Source organism: Hylobates moloch, unplaced genomic scaffold (assembly GCF_009828535.3).
Source record: "Hylobates moloch isolate HMO894 unplaced genomic scaffold, HMol_V3 SCAFFOLD_22, whole genome shotgun sequence".
In the NCBI taxonomy this organism is placed as follows: domain Eukaryota; kingdom Metazoa; phylum Chordata; class Mammalia; order Primates; family Hylobatidae; genus Hylobates; species Hylobates moloch.
The window spans coordinates 11,869,157-11,896,420 of record NW_026652297.1 but is presented as its reverse complement, the minus strand read 5'-3'; the positions used below and the strand labels follow the sequence as shown (position 1 = coordinate 11,896,420).

General features: G+C 37.8%; 1 protein-coding gene across 5 annotated transcripts in view; it reads right to left on the bottom strand.

Annotated features, from left to right (window-relative positions):
* PIK3CB (phosphatidylinositol-4,5-bisphosphate 3-kinase catalytic subunit beta) overlaps nucleotides 1–27,264 on the bottom strand; it is a 187,537-nt gene that overhangs the window by 20,585 nt on the left and 139,688 nt on the right. For 4 of the 5 annotated variants that reach the window (XM_032144371.2, XM_032144372.2, XM_058433363.1 and 1 more), the window contains 7 exons: nucleotides 24,901–25,089; nucleotides 20,785–20,906; nucleotides 17,035–17,178; nucleotides 14,624–14,723; nucleotides 10,364–10,542; nucleotides 9,417–9,526; nucleotides 7,715–7,793 (listed from right to left, as the gene is read on the bottom strand). In XM_032144371.2, coding sequence (XP_032000262.1) covers nucleotides 7,715–7,793; nucleotides 9,417–9,526; nucleotides 10,364–10,542; nucleotides 14,624–14,723; nucleotides 17,035–17,178; nucleotides 20,785–20,906; nucleotides 24,901–25,089 — 923 coding nt within the window. The remainder of the gene's footprint in view (nucleotides 1–7,714; nucleotides 7,794–9,416; nucleotides 9,527–10,363; nucleotides 10,543–14,623; nucleotides 14,724–17,034; nucleotides 17,179–20,784; nucleotides 20,907–24,900; nucleotides 25,090–27,264) is intronic. The other variant, XM_058433364.1, reaches the window with a different exon arrangement.

Below are 27,264 nucleotides of genomic sequence, written 5' to 3'. Positions count from 1 at the left end.
CATACAAAGAAACAAAAAAGCATGGCACATATACAGGAAAAATGCATACAATGAAACTGTCCTTCAGGAAACTCAAATTTTGAACTTATTACACAAAGATTTAAAAATCCCTATTTTAAACATGTTCAAAGAACTAAAGGAAACCATGTCTAAAGAACTATAAGGTTGGGGGCGGTGGTTCACACCTGTAATCCCAGCACTTTGGGAGGCTGAGGCAGGGGGATCACCTGAGGTCAGGAGTTCGAGACCAGCCTGGCCAACATGATGAAACCCTGTCTCTACTGAAAGTACAAAAATTAGCCAGGAGTTGTAGTGGCCACTTGTCATTGTCCCAGCTACTTGGGAGGCTGAGGTGGAGAATCACTTGAACCTGGGAGGTAGAGGTTTCAGTGAGCCGAGACCGCGCCACTGCACTCTAGCCTGGGCAACAGAGCAAGACCCTATCTCAAAACAAAACAAAACAAACTGTGAGAATGATTTATCAACAAAGGAAGACTATCAATAGATAGAAATTATTTAAATGAATCAAACAGAAATTCCAGAGTTGAAAAGGGCAATAACTGAAATTTTAAAATTCACCAGGTAGGCACAACAGCAGATTTGAGCATAATAAAAAATTGGCAAACTTGAGGATAGGTCAACTATCTAATCAGAGAAACAAAAGAAAAATAATGAAGAAAAAAGAACAGAGCCTTAGAGACCTGTAGAACACCATCAAGCATAGCAATAAATGCATAATGCGTTTAAGAAGGAGATGAGAGAGAGAGGCAGAAAAAACATATGAAAAAATTATGGCCGGAAACTCCCCAAATTTTATGAAAAACAATAATATATATGTCCAGGATGCTCAATTAATTCAAAGTAGAATAAACTCTAATAGAAGTAGGCATATTATAATCGAACTGTCAAGAGCCAAAAATAAAGAGAATCTTGAAAGGAACAAGAGAGATCTGACTCATCACTTACAAGGATCTTAAATAAGATTAACAGCTGATTTCTCATTAGAAACCAGGGCAGCCAGAAGAAAGTGGGATGACATATTAGACATGCTGAAAGAAAACCTATCAAGTAGCAAAATTCTTATTCACAAACAAAGGAAAAATTAACACAATCCCAGATAAATGAAAAGAGAGAAAGAACAAAGGTTGGAGGATCCATTCTCCCTGATTTCAAAACTTATTATTAAGTCACAGTAATCAAAACTATACATAGGGACAGACATATAGAATTGAACTTAGAGTTCAGGAAAAAATCTTCACATGTACAATCAATTGATTTTTGACATAGATGCCAAGATAATTCAATGAAGAAAGAATAATCTTTTCAACAAATGGTGCTGAGACAACTATACATCTAAATGGAAAAGAATAAAGTTGGATTCCTACCACACACACTATTTAAAAATTAAAGTGAACAAACAACCAGAAGAACATATTTGCAAATAATTTAAGAAGGGTCTAGTATATAAAATATATAAAGAATTCTTATAACTTAACAATAAAAAGACAAATAACCCAATTTACAAATGAGCAGAGGATCTAAATAGACATTTCACCAAAGAAGGTATACAAATAACCAACAAGCACATGAAAAGCTGCTCAACAACATTAGTCATTGGGAAAATGCAAATTAAATCCACAATGAGATAACAACTCAAACCTACTAGGGTGGCTATAATAAAAAAAGATGGACAATAACAAGTGTTGGTGAGAATGAAGAGAAATTGGAACCTTTGTACATTGCTGGTTGGAATGTAAAATGATGCAGCTGTGTGGGAAACAGTTTGATAGTTTCTCAAAAAGTTGAACATAAAGTTAACATCAGTTCCAGTAATTTTAATCCTAGGTATTTACCAAAAGAATTTAAAACACAGATTTACTCAAAAGTTGTACACAAATGTTTAAAGCATTAACTGTGTACATTTATCTATGTAGAGTTTTATAGCAGTTATTGTAATAGCAAAATAGTGAAACCAATCAAAATATTCATTAACTGATGTATGGATAAATAAAATATGGCACATCCTTGCAAAAGAATATTGTTTGACAATGAAATGAAATACTGGTTACTGTTAAAACATGAATACACTTTGAAGCCATTACGCTTAGAGAAAGAAGCCAGTGACAAAGGCCCCATATTGTGTTTCCATTTATATAAAATGTCCAAAAAAGGTACATCTATAGACAATTAATTAGTGGTTGCCTAGAATTGGAGTGGTTTCAGGGAGGGGGTTGGGGTAACAGCTAAAGAGTGCAGGGTTTTTGAAGGGTGGATAAAAATGTAAAATTAATTGTGGTGATGGTTGCACAACTCAGAAAATGCACATAACCACTGAAATGTACACTCTAAACCAGTGAATTGTGATATGACAATTATACTGTATCCCAATAATAATAAACAAAAACTCCATACCCAGCTAAACTATTATGCAAGATTTTTTTTTTTTTTTTTTTTGAGATGGAGTTTCGCTCTTGTTGCCCAGGCTGGAGTGTGCAATGGTGCCATCTCCACTCACTGCAACCTCCCCTTCCTGGGTTCAAGAGATTCTCCTGCCTCAGCCTCCTGAGTAGCTAGGATTACAGGGATGTGCCACCATGCCTCGCTAATTTTGTATTTTTAGTAGAGACGGGGTATCACCATGTTGGTCAGGCTGGTCTTGAACTCCTGATCTCAAGTGATCCACCCGCCTTGGCCTCTCAAAGTGCTAGGTTACAGGCGTGAGCCACCATGCCCAGCCTTACTCAAGATTGAGGGTAATATAAATTCATTTTCAGACAAAACCCAGAGTGAGGGAGTATGGTACAAAAAGCAATGGTGAATAAAGAAATATTTAAAATTGTATACAAGAAATTCTAGTAAAAGTGTTCACTGTAACAACTAATATAAGGAGTTGTTAAATATTAGTTAAAATATAAGTGGTAGAATTTATCCTAAAGTACCGATAATGATCAAGAAGAGGGCTAAGTTATGGATTAATTTTGGAATTTGTTAAATCTGGCTGGGCATGGTGGCTCATGCCTGTAATCCCAATACTTTGGGAGGCCGAGGCGGGCGGATCACCTGAAGTCGGGAGTTCAAGACCAGCCAGATCAACATAGAGAAACCCCATCTTACTAAAAATACAAAATTAGGCAGGCATGGTGGCACATGCCTATAATCCCAGCTACTCGGGAGGCTGAGGCAGGAGAATCGCTTGAACCGGGGAGGCGGAGGTTGCAGTGAGCCAAGATCGTGCCATTGCACTCTGGCCTGGGCAGCAAGAGGGAAACTCTCGTCTCAAAAAAAAAAAAAAAAAAAAAAATTGTTAAATCAAATATGCAGTTTAAAAACTTAAGAATATTCCCTAAAATAAATAATGTAGTATATAAAGATTCTATATAAGAGCTGGGTATGGTGGCACATGTCTGTAATCCCAGATACTTGGGAGACTGAGGTGGGAGGATCGCTTGAGGCCAGGAGTTTGAGACCAGAGAGAGCAACATAGTGAGACTCTGTCTCTCAAAAAAATTTTTAAATGAACCAGGCATGGTGGCATGTGCCTGTAGTCCTAGCTACTCAAGAGGCTGAGGTGAGAGGATTGCTGGTACCCAGGAGTTTGTGATTGCAGTGAGCTATGATTGTGCTACCCAGGAGTTTGTGGCTGCAGTGAGCTAGGATTGTGTTACCAAGGAGTTTGTGGCAGCAGTGAGCTATGATCATGCCAGTGCACTCAAGCCTGGGTAAGAGTGAGACTCCATCTCTAAAAAAAATTTTTTTAATAAGTAAGAATTTAAAAAGTGTTTTATAGAAAGGGAAAATGAAAATTTAAAACCCCTATCAATCCAATAAAAGGAAATAAATGAGAAAAAAGACAAAAACAAGGATGTGAATATAAAACATACAATAAGATAGTAGAAATAAATAAGTATATAGTAATCACAATAAACAATTAAAATTTCCTAATAAAATACATTCATATTGGAGTAAATCCATCCTCACAAAAAAATTCAACTATATGCTATTTACAGGAGACAAATATAATATAAAATGAAATAAAAGTTAAAAATAAAAGATACAAAGGTAAATACTAACCAAAATAAAGCTGGTATACAAATGTCAATTTTGGACAAAACAGACTAAAACAAAATTACAAGGGATTAAGAGGCATATTTCTGGCCGGGCGCGGTGGCTCACGCTTGTAATCCCAGCACTTTGGGAGGCCGAGGCGGGCGGATCACGAGGTCAGGAGATCGAGACCACGGTGAAACCCCGTCTCTACTAAAAATACAAAAAATATTAGCCTGGCGTGGTGGCGGGTGCCTGTAGTCCCAGCTACTTGGAGAGGCTGAGGCAGGAGAATGGCGTGAACCCGGGAGGTGGAGCTTGCAGTGAGCCGAGGTTGCGCCACTGCACTCCAGCCTGGGCGACAGAGCGAGACTCCGCCTCAAAAAAAAAAAAAGAGGCATATTTCTTAATGATAAAGGAGGGCACAGAGGCTCAAAGAAACCAAACCTCGTACAGATTTACAAATATAAGATCAACGCTTGAGGCCAGTAGTTCGCGACCAGCCTGGCCAACATGGTGAAATCTCGTCTCTACTAAAAGTATAAAAATTAACCAAGCCTGGTGACCCGTGCCTGTAATCCCAGCTACTCGGGAGGCTGAGGTACAAGAATTGCTTGAACCCAGGAGGCAGAGGTTGCAGTGAGCTGCGATCCTGCCACTGCACTCTAGCCTGGGTGACAGAGTAAGACTCTGACTCAAAAAACAAACAAACAAACAAAAAAAGAAAAAATAAATATAAGATCAAGATAAACAAAAACTGACAAGATTGCAGGCAGGCAATGACAAATGTCAATTATAATAGGAGGTTGTAACATACCTACGAAGTGACAAATCAAAACTGAAGTTTAATGAGAATATAGATCTGAACATATACTTGATACAATAACAACACAATAAAATTAGAAATCACAGAAAGAACAAAGAAGTATGCCTTTGGAAATTAAATTTTATTTATTTATTTATCTATTTATTTACTGAGATAGGGTCTTGCTCTGTTGCCCAGGATAGTCTTGAACTCCCAGGTTCAAGCGATCCTCTCACCTTGGCCTTCCAAAATATTAGGATTACAAGCAAGAGCCACTGTATCCAGCTGTAATTTTAAATAGTTCAGGAGTCAATAAGATAAAAATAGAAATTATGAAATATTTAGAATTTATATACTGTTTGATATATTATGAAAGTACATAAATATTTCCATTTTAAAAGTTAAGAGTTCTTTTTTTTTTTTCCTTTTTTGAGATTAGGGTCTCACTTTGTCACACAAGCTGAAATGCAGTAGCGTGATCTTGGCTCACTGCAGCCTTGACCTCCTGGGCTCAAGAAATCCTCCCTCCTCAGCTCCCAAGTAGCTGGGACTATAGGCGCATGCCAACATGCCTGGCTTCTTCTTCTTCTTCTTCTTCTTCTTCTTCTTCTTCTTCTTATTATTATTATTATTTTTGTAGAGACAGGGTTTCACCATGTTGCCCAGGCTGGTCTCAAACTCCTAAGCAAAAATGATCCACCTTGGCTTCCCAAAGTGCTGGGATTACAGGCATAAGCCACTGCGCCCAGCCAAGAGTTCATTTTAAAAAATGAGAACAGAATAAACACAAAAGTAAAAAAAAAAATAAAGAAGTAATAACTGATAAAGTAGGAAACAAACAAAAAAATCAACAAAATTAGAAGCCCAGTTGAAACCATACTAATAAGGAAGCAAATCTCTAATAATACTAACAATAACTGCATATAAAAAGAAGAAAAGACCAGGGGTGGTGACTCACGCCTGTAATTCCAGCACTTTGGGAGCCCGAGGCAGGCAGATCACAAGGTCAGGAGTTTGAGACCAGCCTGACAAACATGGCGAAACCCCATCTCTACTAAAAATACAAAAATTAACCGGGCGTGGTGGTGGGCGCCTGTAATCCTGGCTACTCACGAGGCTGAGGCAGGAGAATCTCTTGAACTCAGGAGGCGGAGGTTGCAGTGAGCCGAGATCGCACCACTGCACTCCAGCCTGGGTGACAGAGCGAGACTGTCTCAAAAAAAAAAAAAAAAAAAAGAGGAAGAAGAAAAATATTAGACACAGCATAGTACAGATTTTAAAATTACAAGAGGATGTTATAAAAAATATGTGGTAATAAATTTGAAAACATTGATGAACTGGACTATATCTTTGTGTATAAATCTGTCTACATTTCCAATTTTAAGGTAAATTGTGGAAATACTGGATATAAAGAATATAAATAAACTTCATACATTAAGGTTCATATTAATTTATAATAGTATATAAAAATGCCTATATTTTTGTTGCTTCAATAGCACCCTAGACTGGATTATCATTCAAGAAAATCTTTGCTAGGATATCCAGTTGTTCTTTTTTTTTTTTTTTTTAAATTTTTTGAGACAAAGTTTCACTCTTGTTGCCCAGGCTAGAATGCAGTGGCAGGATCTCGCTCACCGCAACCTCCGCCTCTCAGGTTCAAGTGATTCTCCTGCCTCAGCCTCCCGAGTAGCTGGGATTACAGGCTCCTGCCACCACATCCTGCTAATTTTTTGTATGTTTAGTAGAGCTGGATTTCACCATGCTGGCCAGGCTGGTCGTGAACTCCTGACCTCAGGCAATCCACCTGCCTCGGCCTCCCAAAGTGCTAGGATTATAGGAGTGAGCCACCGTGCATGGCCCAGTTGTTCTTATAATCTGTACTTCTTAATTGGAACTGACAATTTTCATATTAGTTTTTTGTTTTTTTTTTTTTGAGACAGAGTCTTACTTTGTCATCCAGGCTGGAGTGTAGTGGTGCAATCTCTGCTCCCTGCAACCTCCACTTTCTGGGTTTAAGCGATTCTCATGCCTCAGCCACCAGAGTAGCTGGGAGTACGGGCATGTGCTCCACGCCTGGCTAACTTTTGTATTTTTAGAGACAGGGTTTCACCATGTGGGCCAGGCTGGTCTCAAATTCCTGACCTCAAGTGATCTGCCTGCTTTGGTCTCCCAAAGGGCTGGGATTACAGATGTGTGCCACCATGCCTATTAGTTTGTTTTTATACCTTTTATAAAATGCCTTTTCACATCTTTTCCTTATGTTCACTTCTATGGGCTCTTTAAATATTTACTTTTTGTTCTCTTCATTGTGAATACAATTCCCAGTCTGAGGCTTGATTTTATGTTTCCTTTTTTCTGTCACCACACCACAAACCTCTTCTGCTCACTATCTACCCCTATTGATGGTGGCAAGCTAAAAACCCGAGAATGCATCTAAACATTTTCCTCTCTTTTCCCTTGGTAGGTAGAGAAATGAATGTCCCTGGACTAAGTATAAAAAGGCACAGGACTTTCTCTGGCCTTGTCATTGCCATGATCCACAGTCCATCTTTCAAAAGCATAGGTTGTAATGTAACTCTGGCTGTCTGTCCAAGCCTTATTAAAGTTCAAACCTATTCCTTCTTTCTGGAATTTCAGTCACATGTGTAGTTTTAAACTGAAAAAGTTTAGGCAAGACAACATATTTGAAAGTACATTGTAAAGTGCTATATAAATATTATTATGAACAACTAAAATTAAGAACAGGGAAGGAATTAACAAGAAATTCTAGATATTTTGCTGTCGGAAGACTACAACATGAGACCAAAAAAAAAAAAAAAAAAAAAAAAAAAAAAAAAAAAAAAAAAAAAAAAGACTAGATCTCACCGAAGATCCAAACCAGCTTCTTTCCAAAGTAAATCCATCAAGCGCAACATTTGGAGTGTCAACATATCCTGTCGTAAATCTAAGGGAAAACAAACTGCTTCATTACAAGTGCTTTTCCTTTTATGCCTTGTAACTCATCAATTCAAGACTAACTCAGAATTAACTAAAAACATTAACAAACGCTGTGCTAATATTTTCACTAATTTTATAACAAATATTACACTCTTTGGATAGCATGTCCCTGTGACATTATTTCAGACATTAAAAGATTTTTTAAAATTGTTTACCATGTGTAAGTTACATCCTATTGAATATAAGCATAGCCTTGGAGAACTTTTAAGATTTTCCTTCCTTAATTATATTCTACTTCCTGAGGCTGACAGCTGGCCCTACTTCTCCCATGAGGCAGTGACTTTCTGCTTGCTATTCATAGGAGATTCACTGCGCAAAGCACAGTCACTTACTAGAGTTCCGAGAGGATAACACATGGGTTCAGGGATACTAATTGTATGCTGTAATACTGTTTGTATTACACTGTATGAGTATTACATTAATTACATGGCTAATTTTTTCCTTCTTGCTTGCTTTTACCACTACACGGAGAGTTCTTAAGAATCACGTAAGTAACTGCATCACGAGGTCACAAAACTGTAATGGTTGAATTTATTATCATGTCTAAGGGTATTTTCAGGGAAGACAGCACATGAAACTAGTGACATCCACATAATGACATTTGTATGGTCAAGTGACATTAAATGTATAGCAAAACCCTATGAGTTCTTTTTAAGTTGTAAGCACATATTCTGATAAGCACATTTGCTTATGTTATCTCAATTCCTTTTAATAACCCTGACATACAGATGCTATAATCCTCATGGATATGAAAAACCTGAAGCTCAATCAGTTTTCTGTGACTTGTTTGTGGTCACATAACTAACAAGTCACCACTGCCTATTGGCTGGTGTGATTACTTCAGAGGCATTTCCTTTACACATTTTGGGTCTGTTACATACTTCCATCAAAATACAAAACTATGGCAGCAAAATCAATACTGCTATCACTGAAACACGATGTATGAATATATTACTGAAAATATCCTTGCCTGGGCACGGTGGCTCATGCCTGTAATCCCAGCACTTTGAAAGGCCAGGGTGGGTGAATCACTTGAGCTCTAGAGTTTGACACCAGACTGGTCAACATGGTGAAACCCCATCTTTACAAAAAATACAAACAGTGAACCAGGCGTGGTGGCGTGTGCCTGTAGTTCCAGCTACTCTGAGGGCTGAGGTGGGATGATCACTTGGGCCTGGGAGGTGGAGGTGGCAGTGAGCCAAGATCGTGCTATTGCACTCCAGGCTGGGTGACAGTGAGACTCTGTCTCAAAAAAAAAAAAAAAAGTAAAAATAATAACTTGTATTTCATAAGCTTTTTAATCAAAGGAGTAGGCGCATTTTGTATTTTGTAAGGGGAAATAAAAGAAGGTTCATTAGGACAGTGTATTTAAGTGAATGGTATAAATAATTTTATAAGAGGGAAAAAAAGGCATTTAGGACATGTTCAATTTGACTTTATGACCATTAATAGCTACCTTCCTGGCTGCAAACTGTTACACACTTACACTATACATCACCTTTCAGATAAAGCAAAATGGCAACAAATGAAAAGTTCTAAGAAATCTGATGTTAAAAATCTCAGTACTTACCATCACCATTTTTAAAAATCACTCCAACTGAATCCTCACCAAATACCTTGTTATTGTATACCAGCCACAAAGGCTTCATTTTGGAATCCATGTATTTGCACTTTTCAACACTGAAATCAAGTGGGGAAAATTAGTCAACTTCAGTGTAATGATACAGACGATTATAATTTTACCACTATATACTAGGCTTGGGAAAACTCCTCACCTATTCCTGTCAGGTCTGCAGAAGAGTCAGACTTAGAGGAGTCCCACTTGGTAGAAAAGCAACCATGAGGACAGCCTTGGGTGGCATATACTAATGCCAGATAGGCTGGATTCAAAACCTAAGATTGGCCCTTCTCACCTTCTCCACTTAACATTCCTCCTCTTGTTTCCTTTTATTTGCTTAACTTTACATTATTACATTTAGTGAATAAAAAATTAGTACAAATCATTGGATTAAAATTAGAACTATTTTGAGACCATTCTTGATTTCTTAACAAGGGATTCATTTGAATACTGATAGTATACTGAATACAGACTATTATTTTCCATTATTACTTCTGTAGGGAATGAGAAAGTGAGAAATAAGTTGCCAAATTCACTCAAGACAAGATTTCATTTTAAAATAGGAAAATCAATCAGTAAATAATTTACTATAGTTTGCAACATTTTGCTTATTAGGATTGTCAACTCTTAAAAATCAGTAATATAGAAAATAAATTTAATTACATATAACTGAAATATAAATTCATTTGTAATAACTTTCACTAAATCCACAGGTAAGTTTAGCTGATAAGCATACATCCTATTGAATATAAGCATAGCCTTGGAGAACTTTTAAGATTTTCCTTCCTTAATTATATTCTACTTCCTGAGGCTGACAGCTGGCCCTACTACTCCCATAAGGCAGTGACTTTCTGCTTGCTATTCATAGGAGATTCACTGCGCAAAGCACAGTCACTTACTAGAGTTCCGAGAGGATAACACATGGGTTCAGGGGTGACTGCAGGTCAGACAGGGCTTCCCGGTAAGCACTCTGTTTTAAACAGGTATGCATGGCCTCCTTCCCTTTGGCTCTGTTTAACTTCACGGCATTCAGTTTTATTAAACTATTTAAAGTTTTTAACTTATTGAGTGCTTCAACCTGAAAAATAAGTTCCCCACACCAAAAATTCATTTGACTAAAAGTAATACAATATCATGTGATCATATCAATCAATAACACCTGCTCCCAACATAGACCCACAAACATACACACACATAACCAGCTGAAGTAAAAATAGTGTCTGACTTATGAAAAGCATTTTACATACAATAAACTTATTTTTAACAGTTGTTCTAGCATCATTTTCAAACTTTCTTTAAACCTTTTCTTAAACAAAATCTTACAAATTCGAGAAAAGCAGACTTAGATTATGGGTACCTAAGATAAATGTGGGCCAGGTGCGCACTATGGGTACTTAAGAAGATAAACGTGGCCCAGCACTTTGGGAGGCTGAGGCAGCTGGATCACTCGAGGTCAGGAGTTTGAGACTAGCCTGGGCAACATGGTGAAACCCCATCTCTACAAAAAAAAATACAAAAATTTGCCGTGCATGGTGGCACTTGCCTGTAATCCCAGCTACTCGGGAGGCTGAGGCATAAGAATCGCTTTAATCTTGGAGGTGGAGGTTGCAGTGAGCCAAGATTAAGCCACTGCAGCACTCCAGCCTGGGTAAGAGAGTGAGAAACTGTCTCAAAAAAAAAAAAAAAAAAAAAAAAAAAAGAAAGAAAGAAAGAAAGAAGAAGATAAATATGAAACTTAAACTACTCAAAATTCTGCAATTCATTATATAGTAGAATTTGAGACATCACTAACCTAAACCAGTCCATTTGGCCAACTTCATAGTATTAGAGAAAAACCTATGTAGAAGTAACTGAGGTTCTTGCTATTCAACAATAATATCTACTTCTTGTCATCACTCTTGTATGATATCTCAATATATTCTATTTCCATTAACAGCATAGCTAGAATGAATTATTTTATAATAAAGTGTGAATATAGACATACTATTTGTTATTTAAATCTAAATTACTTGTTTTAATAATAACTATGGCCATCAAAACTTATGCAAGTAAAAAAAAAAAACTTATGCAAGTAGTACAAGGTGTATCAACAATGGCCAACTAAATCAAAACCATTATGTTTAAAATTCAACTTTAGGCTGGGTGCGATGGCTCACGTCTGTAATCCCAGCACTTTGGGAAGCTGAGGCAAGTGGATCAGCTGAGGCCAGGAGTTCAAGATCAGCCTGGCCAACATGGAGAAACCCCCTATACAAAAAAATACAAAAATTAGCCAGACACGGTGGTGTGTACCTGTAATCCCAGCGACTCAGGAGGCTGAGGGAGGAGAATCACTGGAACCTGGGAGCTGGAGGCTGTAGTGAGCCAAGATCACACCACTGCACTCTCTAGCCTGGGCAACAGAGTGAGACTATGTCTCAAAAAATAAATAAATCAGGGTCAGGTGCAGTGGCTCACGCCTGTAATCCCAGTACTTTGGGAAGCTGAAGTGGGCGGATCACTTGAGGTCAGGAGTTCAAGACCAGCCTGGCCAATATGGTGAAACCTCTTCTCTACTAAAAATACAAAAATTAGCTGAGCGTGGTGGCGCACACCTGTAATCCCAGCTACTAGGGAGGCTGAGGCAGGAGAATCGCTTGAATCTGGAAGGCAGAGGTTGTAGTGAGCCAAGATCATGCCACTGTACTCCAGCCTGGGTGACAGAGTGAGACTCCATCAAAAAATAAAATAAATAAATAAATAAATAATAAGAATAAATAAAATTCAACTTTTATTTAATAACTGAGGGTCTTTTATGTCATAGTACATAAAATTCATAACAACTTCAGCCACGCATAAAGAAGGAGCATCTTATTTTATATCATTAAAACTGGAAAAAACAAATGTTAAAAATAGAATTAAAAAGAATACTGTATGTAACAAGCATATAAAATATGTATATCACAAATATAAACAATGTGGCTTGAAATTCCATGAACAAGAGATTTAATTAATAACATGTTTTCATTTTTGAATTCTGCTTCTATGCAAGGAAACCACTGAGACTACGTAGGGAGATGAATTCAAGCATGCAGTTTCCACAGAGGCTGAGACCTTGCTCACAGGAAACTAGGAAGGACCTATGCAGCTTGATGATAAAATTGAGACGGCTGAAACTTGCCGAGTTAGCCATCTGTTAAAACCACAGATCACTCTACTTCTCAACAGTTTCAGGAGCTGTACAAACACTGGTGACAAGGCAACCAGATAAAAACAGGGCTAAGCAAACAGGAACTTTTTAGAAGTATGTGAAATTTGAAACTTCTTCCATGTCTGTACAGTTGAAAGTTTTCATGCTCCATCTCTAATTGTGTTGATATCCACACTTCCTGGAACAGTGTCCTGAATACCCCATGGACATAAGTCTAATACTTTAAGTGTTTCAACACCTTGTCCTTTTGTAAGTTTATAGTAATAACAAGAACAGCTATGTACAGGGTAAAGTCTTCCTCTCACAATTCATCAAAGAAAAAAAACAGGAGTTAGAATAATTTGTTCATACATATATCATCCTTTTATTGTCTTTAACATCACGCTGAGGCTCCAAGAAAATATGCAGTGTGAAAAATGGTTATATGACGACATTAAGCAAGTTATGACTAAGTATGGCCTAACAGGCTTTGGCAGAAAATTTGAATTTTACTCAGAGTGCAATGAAAAATTATTGAAGGGATTTTAAAAGGGAAATGATGTAATACAATCTACTTCTTTTTTTTCTTTTTTTGAGACAGGGTCTTGCTCTGTTGCCCAGACTAGGGTGTAGTGGTACAATCAAATCATAGCTCACTGCAACCTCAAATTCCTGGGCTCAAGCAATCCTCCCGCCTCTGCCTCTCAAGTAGCTGGGACTACAGTTGCAAGCCACCTTCTAGTTTTTTTCTAGAGATGGGTCTCACTATGTTGTGCAGGTTAGTCTCAAACTTCTGGGCTCAAGTGATCCTCCCACCTTAGCCTTTCAAAGTGCCAGGTTTTCAGGTGTGAGCCACTGCAGCTGGCCACAGTCTACATTTTTAAAATGTCACTTTATCTTCTGTGTACAGAATGTGGGGGGAGATCTAGGAAGGAAAACAAGGGGTACAATTTAGGAAGTTAATGAAGAAGTCCAGTGGAAAAAGAATAGTAGCTTGGACTAGGATGGTAGCCATGAACACAAGGGAAATAGGCAGAGATGTGAGATATATTTCAGGGTTCTATGAAATTCAGAGGATTAATAATATTGATTCCATGTTGTTGTGAAGAATAAATGACCCATAATAAGTGATGAATAAACATTAGCTATTATTACCATTATTAATGGGCTTTTCAAAAGGAAGGGATCAGAAAAAGTTTTTAATATCATGAAAAATCCTAAATATTAAAAACACCTAATGGAAGCCTATGAGAGTTCTTCTGGCAATGCAAATGAATTAGAAAAGAGTAGTTTAACTGGAAATTAGGAATCTGATATAAAAATAGGGTGGGGCAGCCGGGTACGGTGGCTCACATATGTAATCCCAGCACTTTGGGAGGCCGAGGCGGGCAGATCATGAGGTCAGGAGCTCGAGACCAGCCTGGCCAACATAGTGAAACCCTGTCTCTACTAAAAATACAAAATATTAGCTGGGCATGGTGGTACATGCCTGTAGTCCCAGCTACTCGGGAGGCTGAGGCAGGAGAATCGCTTGAACCCGGGAGGCAGAGGTTGCGGTGAGCCAAGATATGCCATTGCACTCCAGCCTGGGCAACAGAGCAAGACTCCGTCTCGAAAAAAAAAAAAAAAAAAAAAAAGAGTGGGGCTGGGTGCGGCGGTTCACATCTGCATTTCTTAGCACTTTGGGATTAATATCGAATATATTAGGAATTCCGAGTAATTATTTTTCAGGTAGCATTCAGTTAATATTTTTGTGCTAAGTTCACTGAAACTTCATTTTTTGACCTAAATTTTGACAAAAGAATGTATTCATCAGGTTGTCTGTTACTGAGACTTCTATGAAATAATGTGGTGGAAGAAATGGCATTTGATGAAACTGATCAAACACCATGTACCAAATTGAACATGAAGATTAAAACAAGCTGATATTCATGCTTTAAACGTTGTCTGTCAAAAAAAGAAAAAATGAATAAATAAAACAAGCTGATACCTGCTTAGAAAGCACTTTCATGTGCCCCACACTTCCCCGGCAGTATGCTTCAAGGATGACACCAAATTGTACTGAGACAGCAGGAATGTGCACTTCTGACCTGCAGAAAGTTAATGATATCCGAACAGTTTGTTTATCAAACACTTCAGATCACCGAATAAATACTGACTTCTTTATTCCATAAAAAATAAACTTATGACAGCAAAGTCATTGTGTGCATTATTATTATTATTTCCTTCCTCCCTTCCTTCCTTTTTTGAGATAGTCTCACTCTGTTGGCCAGGCTGGTGTGCACTGGTGTGATCTCGGCTCACTGCAACCTCCACCCACCGGGTTCAAGCTTGCCAAAAATAAAAACGTGTAGCTAGATGTCACTAGGTGACTAGGTTCTAGCCAACGGGATGCAAGATGAAGTGATGTGCACAAAAAATGAGTCCTGGACTTAGAAGGAAATGCTGGTCCCTCCCCTTCCCTCCCCTCCCCATTTCTGGCTCGAATGTGGATGGGGTGGCCAGCCCCTTCATACTTGTGATTCTCCTGCCTCAGCCTCCCGAGTAGCTGGGATTACAGGCATGCGCCACCATGCCTGGCTAATTTTGCATTTTTATTAGAGACAGGGTTTTGCCATGTGGCCAGGCTGGTCTAAACTCCTGGCCTCAAGTGATCCACCTGCCTTGGCCTCCCAAAGTGCTTGGAACAGGCGTGAGCCACCATGCCTGGCTATTTTGTGCATAATTATTAGTGACATGGGTCAACTTTCCAATTTGTGAAACTTCAAAGTTCAAAAGCTATGATACTCTATAATTAGTTAATACTTCAAAGTTCAAAAGCTATGATATTCTATAATTAGTAATACTTCAAAGTTCAAAAGCTATGATATTCTGTAATTTAGTTAATTCTTTATTCCAAGAAATCTAAAATGTGTACATCTTACCTGATTTGCTTTTGTAGGGGTAAGGCAATCTTACCAATTTAAAGACAATAGGCTGAAACAGGTATCTATGAAATCTGACTGGTATTAAACAATTGACTAATGCCCTGATTAGCATCTATTCCAATTTTTTTCTTACTTAAAAAGTGATGTACATATTTGAAAAAGGAAGGAACACTTACTTTGTTATTCCCTGAGGGGTTTAAAAACTAAGACTGAATGAATGAGAAAAGACAAGTTAAAAATAAGAAAAGGTTCTAGAACAACACAGGGAAGTAAAAAAAGAGTGGAAAAAAATATATGAATAAGAAAACCATATTCAGAAATAAAACTAAAATTAAGAGCACAACATTATGGAGCTTATTGCCTTTGAGAAGCTCAGCAAAGAAAAGAAAAAAGAAGAAAAGAATAAAAAGAGGCCGGGCGCGGTGGCTCACACTTGTAATCCCAGCACTTTGGGAGGCCGAGGCGGGCGGATCATGAGGTCAGGAGATGGAGACCACGGTGAAACCCCGTCTCTACTAAAAATACAAAAAAAAATTAGCCGGGCGTGGTGGCGGGCGCCTGTAGTCCCAGGTACTCGGAGAGGCTGAGGCAGAAGAATGGCATGAACCCGGGAGGCGGAGCTTGCAGTGAGCCAAGATTGCGCCACTGCACTCTAGCCTGGGTGACAGAGCGAGACTCCGTCTCAAAAAAAAAAAGAATAAAAAGAAAAGAAAAGGAAGGAAGGAAGGAAGGAAGGAAGGAAGGAAGGAAGGAAGGAAGGAGAGAGAAAGAGAGAAAGAAAGAAAAATGGTAGTTTTTTTTTCTGACAAGCATTAGTTTCAGTACTATGAAGTCCAGATTGGGAGGAAAAAAAATGTCTGAGTACGGAGTCAGAAATGAGAAATCTATTAATAAAATTTCCTTAGAAAACAAAGGAATAACTTTAGTTCTCATTTCTGATTTTACTCTTATATGAACTTGGTGAAGTAAGGTTCGTGTATTTCTGGAAATTATCTACTTAATAAAGAAATTGAATAAAATTGCTGTCATTATAGTAAACCTTTACCTTCACTCAATAACACTAGTAATGACAGTACCACCCACAACTTTCTAGAAGAAATAAATAGGTCTGCATTGAGCCCAAATATATAAAGACAATAAGTACATTTTACTGGAAAAATAGCAATACATTATTAATTTCAGTTAAAAATCAAGCAGGTAGACAACACACACACACACAAAAAAGGAAGAAATAAAGAAGAAATCAAGCAGGCATGGAGGGACACATAAGGGTCTTGGATAACTGAATTACTTTGTCAAATCATGAAAATCAAGAGTGCTGGTATCAAGAAATAGGAGAAGGCACCAAAACCATATAAATGTTATAAATGGTTCGGAAAAAAACTAAAGCAGCTATTTTTCTATTAAATATATTATGCTGGTTTATAGTTACTAAAGCACATGGTGGGCTCAAATTAAAATATAAAAGACTTACCTAAGATGCCAAAATAGAAACTGCCCTATCCTCCGATTACCAAGTGCTCTTTCTAATAGGAATCTAGAGAGGGCACAATCAAGAAAAGGCTCATATTTTAAAACTTGCACCAGTTGTAAAAGATACTGAGAAAGTTCTTCATCACTGAAAGAAACAAAAGACACAGTGAGTAACCAAACAACCTGTGCCAGAAAAAGATCCCTTCCTATCAAACTATCAAATGTGAACTTGTTGAAACACAATGGTTCTTTTGGGCCAAGCTTGTTACATGCTTGCCTTCACTGTACCACTGTTACAATATCACAAAAAAAGCTGAAGATTTCAGATGGGGAAAGGGGAGTGAAGAGGGGTCAAAGAACAGATACTAGAGATACTTTAATCAAATGAATTAGATTGTGATATGGTGTGGCTTTTGTCCCTACCCAATTCTCACCTCGAATTATAATCCCTGTAATTCCCACGTGTCAAAGGAGCATCCTGGTGGGAGGTGACTGAATCAATGTGGCCCTCCATGCTATTCTCATGACAGTGAGTGAGTCCTCATAAGATCTGATGGCTTAATAAGAGGTGGTTTCCCCTGCTCTTTCCCTTTTCCTGCGACCTTGTGAAGATGGTACTTGCTTCTCCTTCGCCTTCTACCATAATTTTAAGTTTTGTGAGGCCTCCCTAGCCATGTGGAACTGCGAGTCAATTAAACATCTTTCCTTCATAAATTACCCAGTCTCAGGTATTTCTTTATAATGGTGTGAAAATGGACTACTACAGATTGTTAAAATTCATGACTGTATTTTCAGTCAGCTGAGAGTTACCAAAAATATTAGGTACTTTAATACTGATTTCTGATCATGCTAAAAAATGTGTGCTTAGTAAAACAATCATTTTTAAAATAAAAATTCCATCAGTACTTTCACAATTTATTTTCCTTTGCTGTCATTAGGGTTAAGTAAGTCATCCCAGATAACCAATGTACAATTAAAATCTTAACTTCAAATAGTTTGAAGGATGAGAAAGTGAATACATTTATAAGTGCGAATTGATCATTGAAATAATATAACAGATAACATTGTAATTAACTGAGTTCAATTAATTAAGATTAGTGGTTCTCTATTTTGTGTCAATCTCCAAACCATTCACCTGTAAACACACTCCCATCAGAGGCAATTCCAGCAGTGTAAGGTATGAAGCCCAAGTGCCCCAAGTGCTCCACTTACTCTCCATAGTCTTGGGTAATAAATGGTTAAGGAATTAGTAGTCTAAGGCAGCTATCTGGGACTGAAACCCAGGGCACTATATACTAAAACCAAAAACTCATAACCAGAAAATTTCACAATAGAAAAACCACCAGAATTAGCTACACGGAATACACGGATCACTGCAATCTCCTCAGAGGGATCAATGTGTTTAAGAAACACACTTGGCTCAGCCCAAGGAGAACCAGGTGGCCCCTCCACAAGAGATCTCCAATGCAAACTTAAGGAGATGGTGAAGCAACTGGGAATTCATTTTTTAAAACTACCTATAACACAATTTTGATTAGGTTTATTGTAAAATTCATGCCCATTATATAACCTATAAATAGTGTAAAAAATAGAAAGTATAGGAAGTTGTTTCCTCTTCTCTCACACTTCTAATTTCACTCCCCAGAAGTAAGCACTATTGGTGAGTCTGTGTAATTTCTTTTGGCTATTACACAGCTTAAAACATACACGATTTTAAAAAGAAAAAAGGATCATAGTATCCACACTATTTTGTGGGCTTTTATTTTTCAAAAACCATAAAGTACATAAGCCTCATTTTTGAACCTAGAAAGAAAATGGATAAACTTCATTGTCTGAGACAGTCATTTCTTCAGTGAATCTCATAGATTCTCACAAATGCACCACCCAAGGGAGACTGTACAAACTGTTCACCGAAGCATTATTTATAATAGGGAAATGTGGAGAAACTTAAATATTCCTTAATAGGGAATGAATTAAATAAGATATATCCCTATGACAGAATATTACACAGTAGTGAAAGGAATAAATGACATTTAAACATAATGGGAGAGACTAACCTCAAAAACCTGATGTTGAATTTTTATTTTTATTTATTTATGTATTTGTATTTTATTTTTTGAGACAGGGTCTCACTCTGTCACCCAGGCTGGAGTGTAGTGGCACCATCTCAGCTCCTGCAACTTCCGCCTCCAGGGCTCAAGTGATCCTCCTACCTCAGCCGCCCAAGTAGCTGGGACCACAGGTGTGCACCTCCACGCCCAGCTAGTGTCTCTGTATTTTTGGTAGAGATGAGGCTTAACCGTGTTGCCAAGGCTGGTCTCAAACTCCTGGGCTTATCAATCTGCCTGCGTTTGTCTCCCAAAGTGATGGGATTATAGGTGTGAGCCACCAGTGCCTGGCTGAATTTTTTTTTTTTTTTTTTGGAGATGGAGTCTCGCTCCGTCGACCAGGCTGGAGTGCAGTGGTACGATCTCGGCCCACTGGAACCTCTGCCTCCTGGGTTCAAGTGATTCTTCTGCCTCAGCCTCCTGAATAGCTGGGATTACAGGCACTGGCCACCACGCCTGGCTAATTTTTTGTATTTTTAGTAGAGATGGGGTTTCACCATGTTGGCCAGGCTGGTCTCAAACTCCTGACCTCAAGTGATCTGCCTGCCTCAACCTCCCAAAGTGCAGGGATTACAGGCATAAGCCATTACACCCAGCTGTCTGGCCGAATTTTTAAAAAGCATGATATAAACTAATGCATATGGCAAGACACATTTGTGTAATAACAATTCCATGTCTATATTTTCACAGATATATATGAAACAGAAAAATGTGATATAGAAGCCTACACACCAAATTCATGTTAATGTTTGCCTCTGGGAAGGAAGAGAAGTAATCGAGACTGGATAAGGAAACTATGAGGACTTCAACTTTAACTGTAATGTATTTGCTTAAAATATGTATATATTTTTTAACCCATGACAAAAATTAACATTTCTTAATTCTGGAGGGTGGACAGACTGTGTGAAGAAAAGAGGTAACACAGCAGGCTTGGCTGCTATCCTCTAACAAGCCTGCTTATAGGATTGGCCCATGGCTAGCATCTGGGAATTAAGATTTCAGAAGGATTCCCACCACCCTCCTAATTGATAAGAGTGGCTCACTGCACCTAAACTATTTGTGTAAACAATGGTTTATGTTGTATATCCACTTTACTGCTGGGAGTATAGAAATCTGGTACATACTAGGCAGAGGGTGCTTATGTGATAGCTCCTAGTAAAAACCGTGGCCACCAAGTCTCTAACAAGCTTCCCTTGCAGACTTATATTATCACAACTCACTCCTGATAGAATTAAAAGTGTTCGGGGTGACTTCACTGGAAAAGAACTCTTACAAGCTTATGTATGCCTGTTTTCCTCATGACTTCACCCCATGAATCTTTTTCCCTCTTTAAATTTTGCTCTGTATCCTTTTGCTGCAATAAATTATATCTGTCAGTGACTATGTACTGAGTTCTGAGTCCTCCTAGGGAGTCATCAAACCTGAGGGTGATCTTGAAGACCTTCTGACCCAGTATGCTTTTGTTTTTTTTTTTTCTAGTATCAACATTCAGCTGGGGAGGCGGCAGGAGTACATGAACAAATGCTTTGAACTGTGAATAATTCTGAGCCCTTTTCTTTCTTATGAGACATCAAGGAGACACCCTCATCCCAAACCCACCCAAGTTATTCCTTGCCCCAAAGAAAACCACCTGCAGAAGATACCTCATCTGTCGCAGGCAGCCTACAGCATATTCTCGAACGTACTGGTCTGGATAGTTGAAATCCAGAAGCTCTAGGGCCTCCCGGGGGGGCAGTTTAGGCCAAATCTGAAGCAGCGCCTGAAGCTGTTTAAAAAATGAAACGGGTTCAGAAATAATGGGGGACAAAAGTAACCTAATTTTCCTTGACACACAGAAGCACTGAGATAGGTCAAAAGAAGGCAAAGCACACTTTTAATTATCGATGTCTCAAATTAACAGGAATGCCTCCATTCCTGTTAATAGAGACTAATAAAGATTGTCTTTGTTGTTTAAACATTCTATAGATTAAGTTTGAAAAGCTATGAAGTACTTACCCCCAAATAAATTTTATGGGTGAGAGAGAAAAAAATGTTGAATTTGTAGCCTTCCTAAAGCTCAACTCCATCTGATAAAATCTTATTCCTTAGTATTTAATTTCTCTCATTGGATTTTCCTGGGTATCACGTAAGTACCACTGACATCAATGTCATGGAAGGTATATGATATGTATGCAAAATCAGTGCTATAAAACTATGGCAAATAGATGGCAGTGATTAGACGATTTTCTTTCAGTTGATTGCTCAAAGTCATACTGGGAGAGGTGGCCTGCAAGCTTGTTGGCTATCTTGTTGATGTTAAGTTTGATTCTCAGACCAATTAAGCTTTGAGAATTCAATAAAAACCGTTTATATTTTATTACTTAATTCTACAAGTTATTCAATCTATCATTAATTATGGCAAGCCCTCCCCCAAAAGTCAACAATATCTAAATGAGTATCTACCAGCTAAGTTAAAAGGCATTTTCTCATATCAAGCAAAAGTAAATAAAAGTTAACTAATTTTTTAAAAATTAGCTTAATTTTTTCAGTTGTTTTACATTTGAAAAATATTTTTGGGAAAAAATACTTTTGAATGATTTTTTAAAATTTAATTACTCTATTATTAGCATATATTTATATAAATTGTTAACTTTTTTTGGAGACAGTTTCACTCTTGTTGCTCAGGATGGAGTACAATAGTGCAATCTTGGCTCACTACAACCTCTCCTTCCTGGATTCAAGCCTCCTCCCGGTTTCTCCTGCCTCAGCCTCCCGAGTAGCTGGGATTATAGGCTCCTGCCACCACGCCCAGCTAATTTTTTGTATTTTTTTTTTTTTTGAGATGGGGTTTCACCATGTTGGCCAAGCTGGTCTCGAACTCCTGACCTCAGGTGATCCACCCGCCTTGGCCTCCCAGAGTTCTGGGATTACAGGTGTGAGCCACTGCACTCAGCATAAATTGTTAACTTATATATGTAATTTGATATATTAGAATTCACCTATGTGAATAAATTACATAGTTACTTAGCAAATACAGTGAAACGCCTAGTAATTTTTAAATTTTAACTTTTTTTTTTTTTTGTAAGAGACAGGGTCTCATTCTGTTGTCCAGCCTGGAGTGCAGTGGCACCATCATAGCTCACTGCAGCCTTGAACTCCTGGGTACAAGCGATCCTCCCAACTCAGCCTCCTGAGTAGCTAGGACTACAGGAACACGCCACCATGCCCAGCTAATTTTCTTTCATTTATTTATTTTTGTAGAGATAGGGTCTCGCTATGTTGCTGGTCTCAAATTCCTAGACTCAAGTGATCTTCCTGCCTCTGCTTCCCAAAATACTGGGATTACAGGCTTGAGCCACCATACCCAGCCTAAATTTTAACTTTAAACTTAAGTTTTATTTAGCTATTCTTAACCCTATATTGAATAAAGCTAGCTCTTTTTTTATGTATAAAGCACAGATACACACACGTACATGAACAGATGTACCAGGTATCTACGGAATCAAACTCTCATGGGTTACTGGGGAGAAAAGGGTCTATAAAAGCTCCTAAGGGTATAGTGATGAAAACAGGTTGAGAAATACTGATATAAAGACATAAAGCACCAACGTCATCCCCACTTTTTCTCACTAATAGAGCCCCCCCTCCTTGCTTTGCCGAAGGTCCTAATGGACCGGCAGTCTTCTTTATGGGCAGAAGAGTTCGGAAGAGACCATTTCCTGAGGTTTTGAAATAGCAGTAATAAAAAAAACTCCTCATATCTCCAGCTAATACTTGGAATACACTGCCCATAAATAACACTGAAAAGGAGAGATAAGATTATGTAATTCTAGAGGTTCAGCAATGTTGTGGTTAAAAACAACTCTACCATTGGAAAGTAATGACTTTGGTAAGATTATTTATAATTATTAACAATTAAATCATGTAAGTGTAAAATTAAATAAATTGCCAAAACTCACCAAATCTCTCTATAAGACAGCTTTTAAGAGTACAGCAAGAAATTCTTTCCATTGTGATTCTAATGAAATAATAATATGATGCATTTCTTAGATATGCACTCAGCACTAGACACTATCCAAAAGAAACAGGCAAATGTGTCAAGTAAAAAAATGCTTAGATCTTGTTTTCCATTACTGAAGGTTCATGGAAAACGAATCCTGAATTTAGATAATACATCAGTGGCTAGAAGACAATAACTATTCTACAGCAATTAAAATAAAATAGTTCCTCTTCAGTCTGATTTGGTCTAAGGTGGAAACAAGTTTAATCGAGGTACACACAATAATATAATTATATAACATGTCTCCAAAGATTGATTTATTTATTTAATTATTTGAGACAGGGTCTCCCTCTGTCACCCAGGCTAGAATACAATGGCACAATCTTGGCTCACTGCAACCTCAGCCTCCTGGGCTCAAATGATCCTCCTGTCCCAACCTCCCGAGTAGCTGGAACAGGCGTGGGCCACCATGTCTGGTTAATTTTTGTATTTGTTGTAGAGACAAGGTTTTGCCATGTTGCCCAGGCTGGTCTTAAATTGCTGAACTGGTCTCAACCTCCTGATCTGCCCACCTCAGCCTCCCAAAGTGCTGGGATTACAGACATGAGCCACAGACCCCGGCCATTTTATTTTTTTGAGACAAGGTCTCACTCTATTGCCCAGGGTAGAGTGCAATGGCATTTGGTTCACTGCAGCCTCAACCTCCCAGATTCAAACAATCCTCCCATTTCAGCCTCTCAAGTAGCTAGGACTACAGGCACATGCCAGCATGTCCAGCTAATGTTTGTATTTTTTGTAGAGATGGGGTTTCACCATGTTGCCCAGGCTGGTCTGGAACTCCTGAGCTCAAATGATCCACCTGCCTTGGCCTCCCAAAGTGCTGGGATTAGAGGTGTGTGCTACCATGCCTGGCTCCAAAGATCTTTAGACACTAAAAGTAAACACAAAAGAAATCCTTTCTACACTTAAATTGAGAAGTGAAACAATAAAACCAAAGATTTTTAAAATGCATATAATTAAGATAAATCTGTATTTCTTCACTAAATTTTTAGTCACTATAGATTTACTAAGACTACATACTAGAGAGATTCATTGAACTTAAATAAGTAACATGAAAAAATTTGGTTATTTTAGTAGACCAAATTTATTTGTTCTGATTAAAAAAACCATTTCAAAGGTCTTTCTGTTGAGCACTGGTGGGTTGTTTGAACTGAATGCCAGTGCCTTTTGGCAGGGTCTTGAAAATTAAATCAGGGAACTAAAATTTGGTGGTTTTTGGAAGCAAAAGGGTCTTTTTTCTATTCTGCTAAAATGCATACATTCAGCAATACTGGACAACTGAAATGAATGTTAAAATTGACCTGAATGATATATTATCAAAATATTATTCTCTGTAATAGATGTAATTTTCAAACAATGGACATTCATTCTAGAACAGGCATTGCAAAGAATCTAAAAGATTTAAAACTCTGGAGTTCACTGATGAAGCTAGTAGAAGGTACCCACGTCTTAGAAAGTGGTTTTGCTAGATAATTGTCCCAAGATCAATGTTTCAATTGTATTTGGTGAAAGGTATGGCAATCCTACCCGAAATCTGAGATTTTTAAATTCTGGAAATGTTCTGGTCCATTACTTGTAGTATAAGAGTTTAAAACCTCAAAATTTCTCCTGCTTAAATTATCCTATCTATGAAAATATACCTATGAGAAAAGGATACTTTATGTGAATCCAACCAAGTACCATACACCCAAAAAAAGTTACAGAAACAATCTTTTGTTACCTGAGCAACATCCTCAAGTTTATTCCACTTGATTGACAGCAGTAATTTTGGCAGCGATTGTGGGAAAATCTCTCGGCAGTCTTGTCGCAAAGTCCAAATAAGATCCATTTCATTTTCACACAGTTGAGACAAGGGATCCCTGTCCAAGATTTCTTTCAATACAGGAAGAAACTTTTTTCCACCTCGACTCTAAAAAAGTAAAATGCTCATTATAGAATTTAATTGTGCAAACACCACGGCAAACATTCAGTAAATTTATATACATTTATATATAATAAATGAACCTAAGTATGTGAGACACAAAAATATAATTCCATAAAAAAAGGCAGATCCTTTAATAATTTCTAAGCTAAGGATGAAGAGATTCTCAAAACAGTTTCTAAAAATCTAAAAATGTAAACTGTGTAAACACTGGGTGGCAGTATTGCTTTTTGGATAAAAATCCAAGTCAGGCCAGGCAAGGTGGCTCACGCCTGTAATCCCAACACTTTGGGAGGGGCCAATGTGGGTGGACTGCCTTTGCTCAGGAGTTTGAGACTAGCCTGGGAAACATGGTGAAAATCTGTCTTTACAAAAAATACAAAATACAAAAAACAACAACAACAACAAAAATTAGCCGGGTGTAGTGGTGCATGCCTGTAGTCCCAGGTACTCAGGAGGCTGAGGCAGGAGAATCACTTGAGCCTGGGAGGCAGAGGCTGCAGTGAGCCGAGATTGTACCACTGCATTCCAGCCTGGGTGACAGAGCAAGACCCTGTCTCAAAAACAAACAAACAAACGAACAAACAAACAAAAACCCACAACCAAGTCATTTACTATTTGAACTGAGTTTCTTTAATTTTCAAATTCTATAAACAAAAAACCAAAGATGACCTAAACATACGAGGTTAAAAACAAAAGTAAGGCCTTCTTGGCTTGTGCCTTGACTCAAAGGTCTAAAATCTCCTTAGATTACGAATCAAATGTTGGCTAAAACTAAACATGGAAAAAATACAGTTCTCTCATTTTCCTTCCCAATGCCTACAAGAAAATATACTAAAAAAAGAATATAGCCCATGTTATTTTGGATCCAGACTCTCTGAATTCCACTAACATTAAAAGAAAGAGGTGTGCTTCCCCATGCTTATATTAAAATTATACCACCTTAATCAAAACAGATTTTCCCTAAAAATCTCTTTCCAAAATTATCTGAGAAGATCCTGTAAGGATTTATACTCTAATATTATTTTATACCTGACAGTATTTTAACTGGGATTTCATATGAACTTGAAAATAAATAGAATTATTGTATTACTAGTTTCAAAAGTAATACAATTCAAAATAGCATACAGCTAGAATAAAAAAGAATGGAAATACTAAATATAATTTTATTAAGTAAGAGAAGTGACTTTTGGACATTGTCCTTCAGGGAGACACATTACTGAGAAGAAGACAGACCAAAGACAGATCATAACCAAAGTTGTTTAACTTTGTTAAATTAAGTTGAAAGTTTAAGCTTTCTTAAGTTGAAAGTTTAAGAGTTAAATATTTTGTTATAATACAAAGAAAGATTAAGTTAATACTTGTATTCTCTTCAGTTTGTCCAGTTGTTAGTGGAGATTTAAATATTTACTTACTTTCTTGTCATCACAATGGCAATAAACACATGCATGAAAATGCGTGAGAAACTGAAAACTCTATGAGTCTTTCTAGCGCATTCCTCCCAATGTGACCAAAGTGTAGGGTAGAATGGCTGGAAACTGTATCTAAGAAGTGGAAAAAGGATCGTTTGCCACTATCTTGTAGACTGGGTGGAGAGAAACTAAGCTGATGAACAAGTACCAATTGGCCAATAAACAGTTCTGATCTTCTGTCTACAGCCTTCCTGGCATAACTGTAATGTTTTATATTTAAAACCTTTCCCTGGCTCTGCCATTGTCTACAGAATAAAATTCAAGATAGTCTCAAAGGATATAAGGACCTCGAAAACATGGCCTCATACTTTTCCAGTTGCTCTAAATCTCACAAATTATACTCTAATATTAATAATTCCATACGATTTTACTGTATCCTCTACTGCATACTGCAATGATCCTTATTAGCATTTTTAAAAAATATATTGTTCATTCTACTTTTCATGCTCTCAAACGATAAACTCATCTCAAAATGGAAATGATATCTTCTTTCCATGTATATCCCTAGTACAGAGCAGACAATATATAAACCGAATATAAAAAATGAAAACAAGGCCAGGCGCAGTGGCTCACGCCTGTAATCCCAGCACTTTGGGAGGCCGAGGCGGGTGGATCACCTAAGGTCAGGAGTTCGAAACCAGCCTGGCCAACATGGTAAAACCTTGTCTCTACTAAAAATACAAAAATTAGC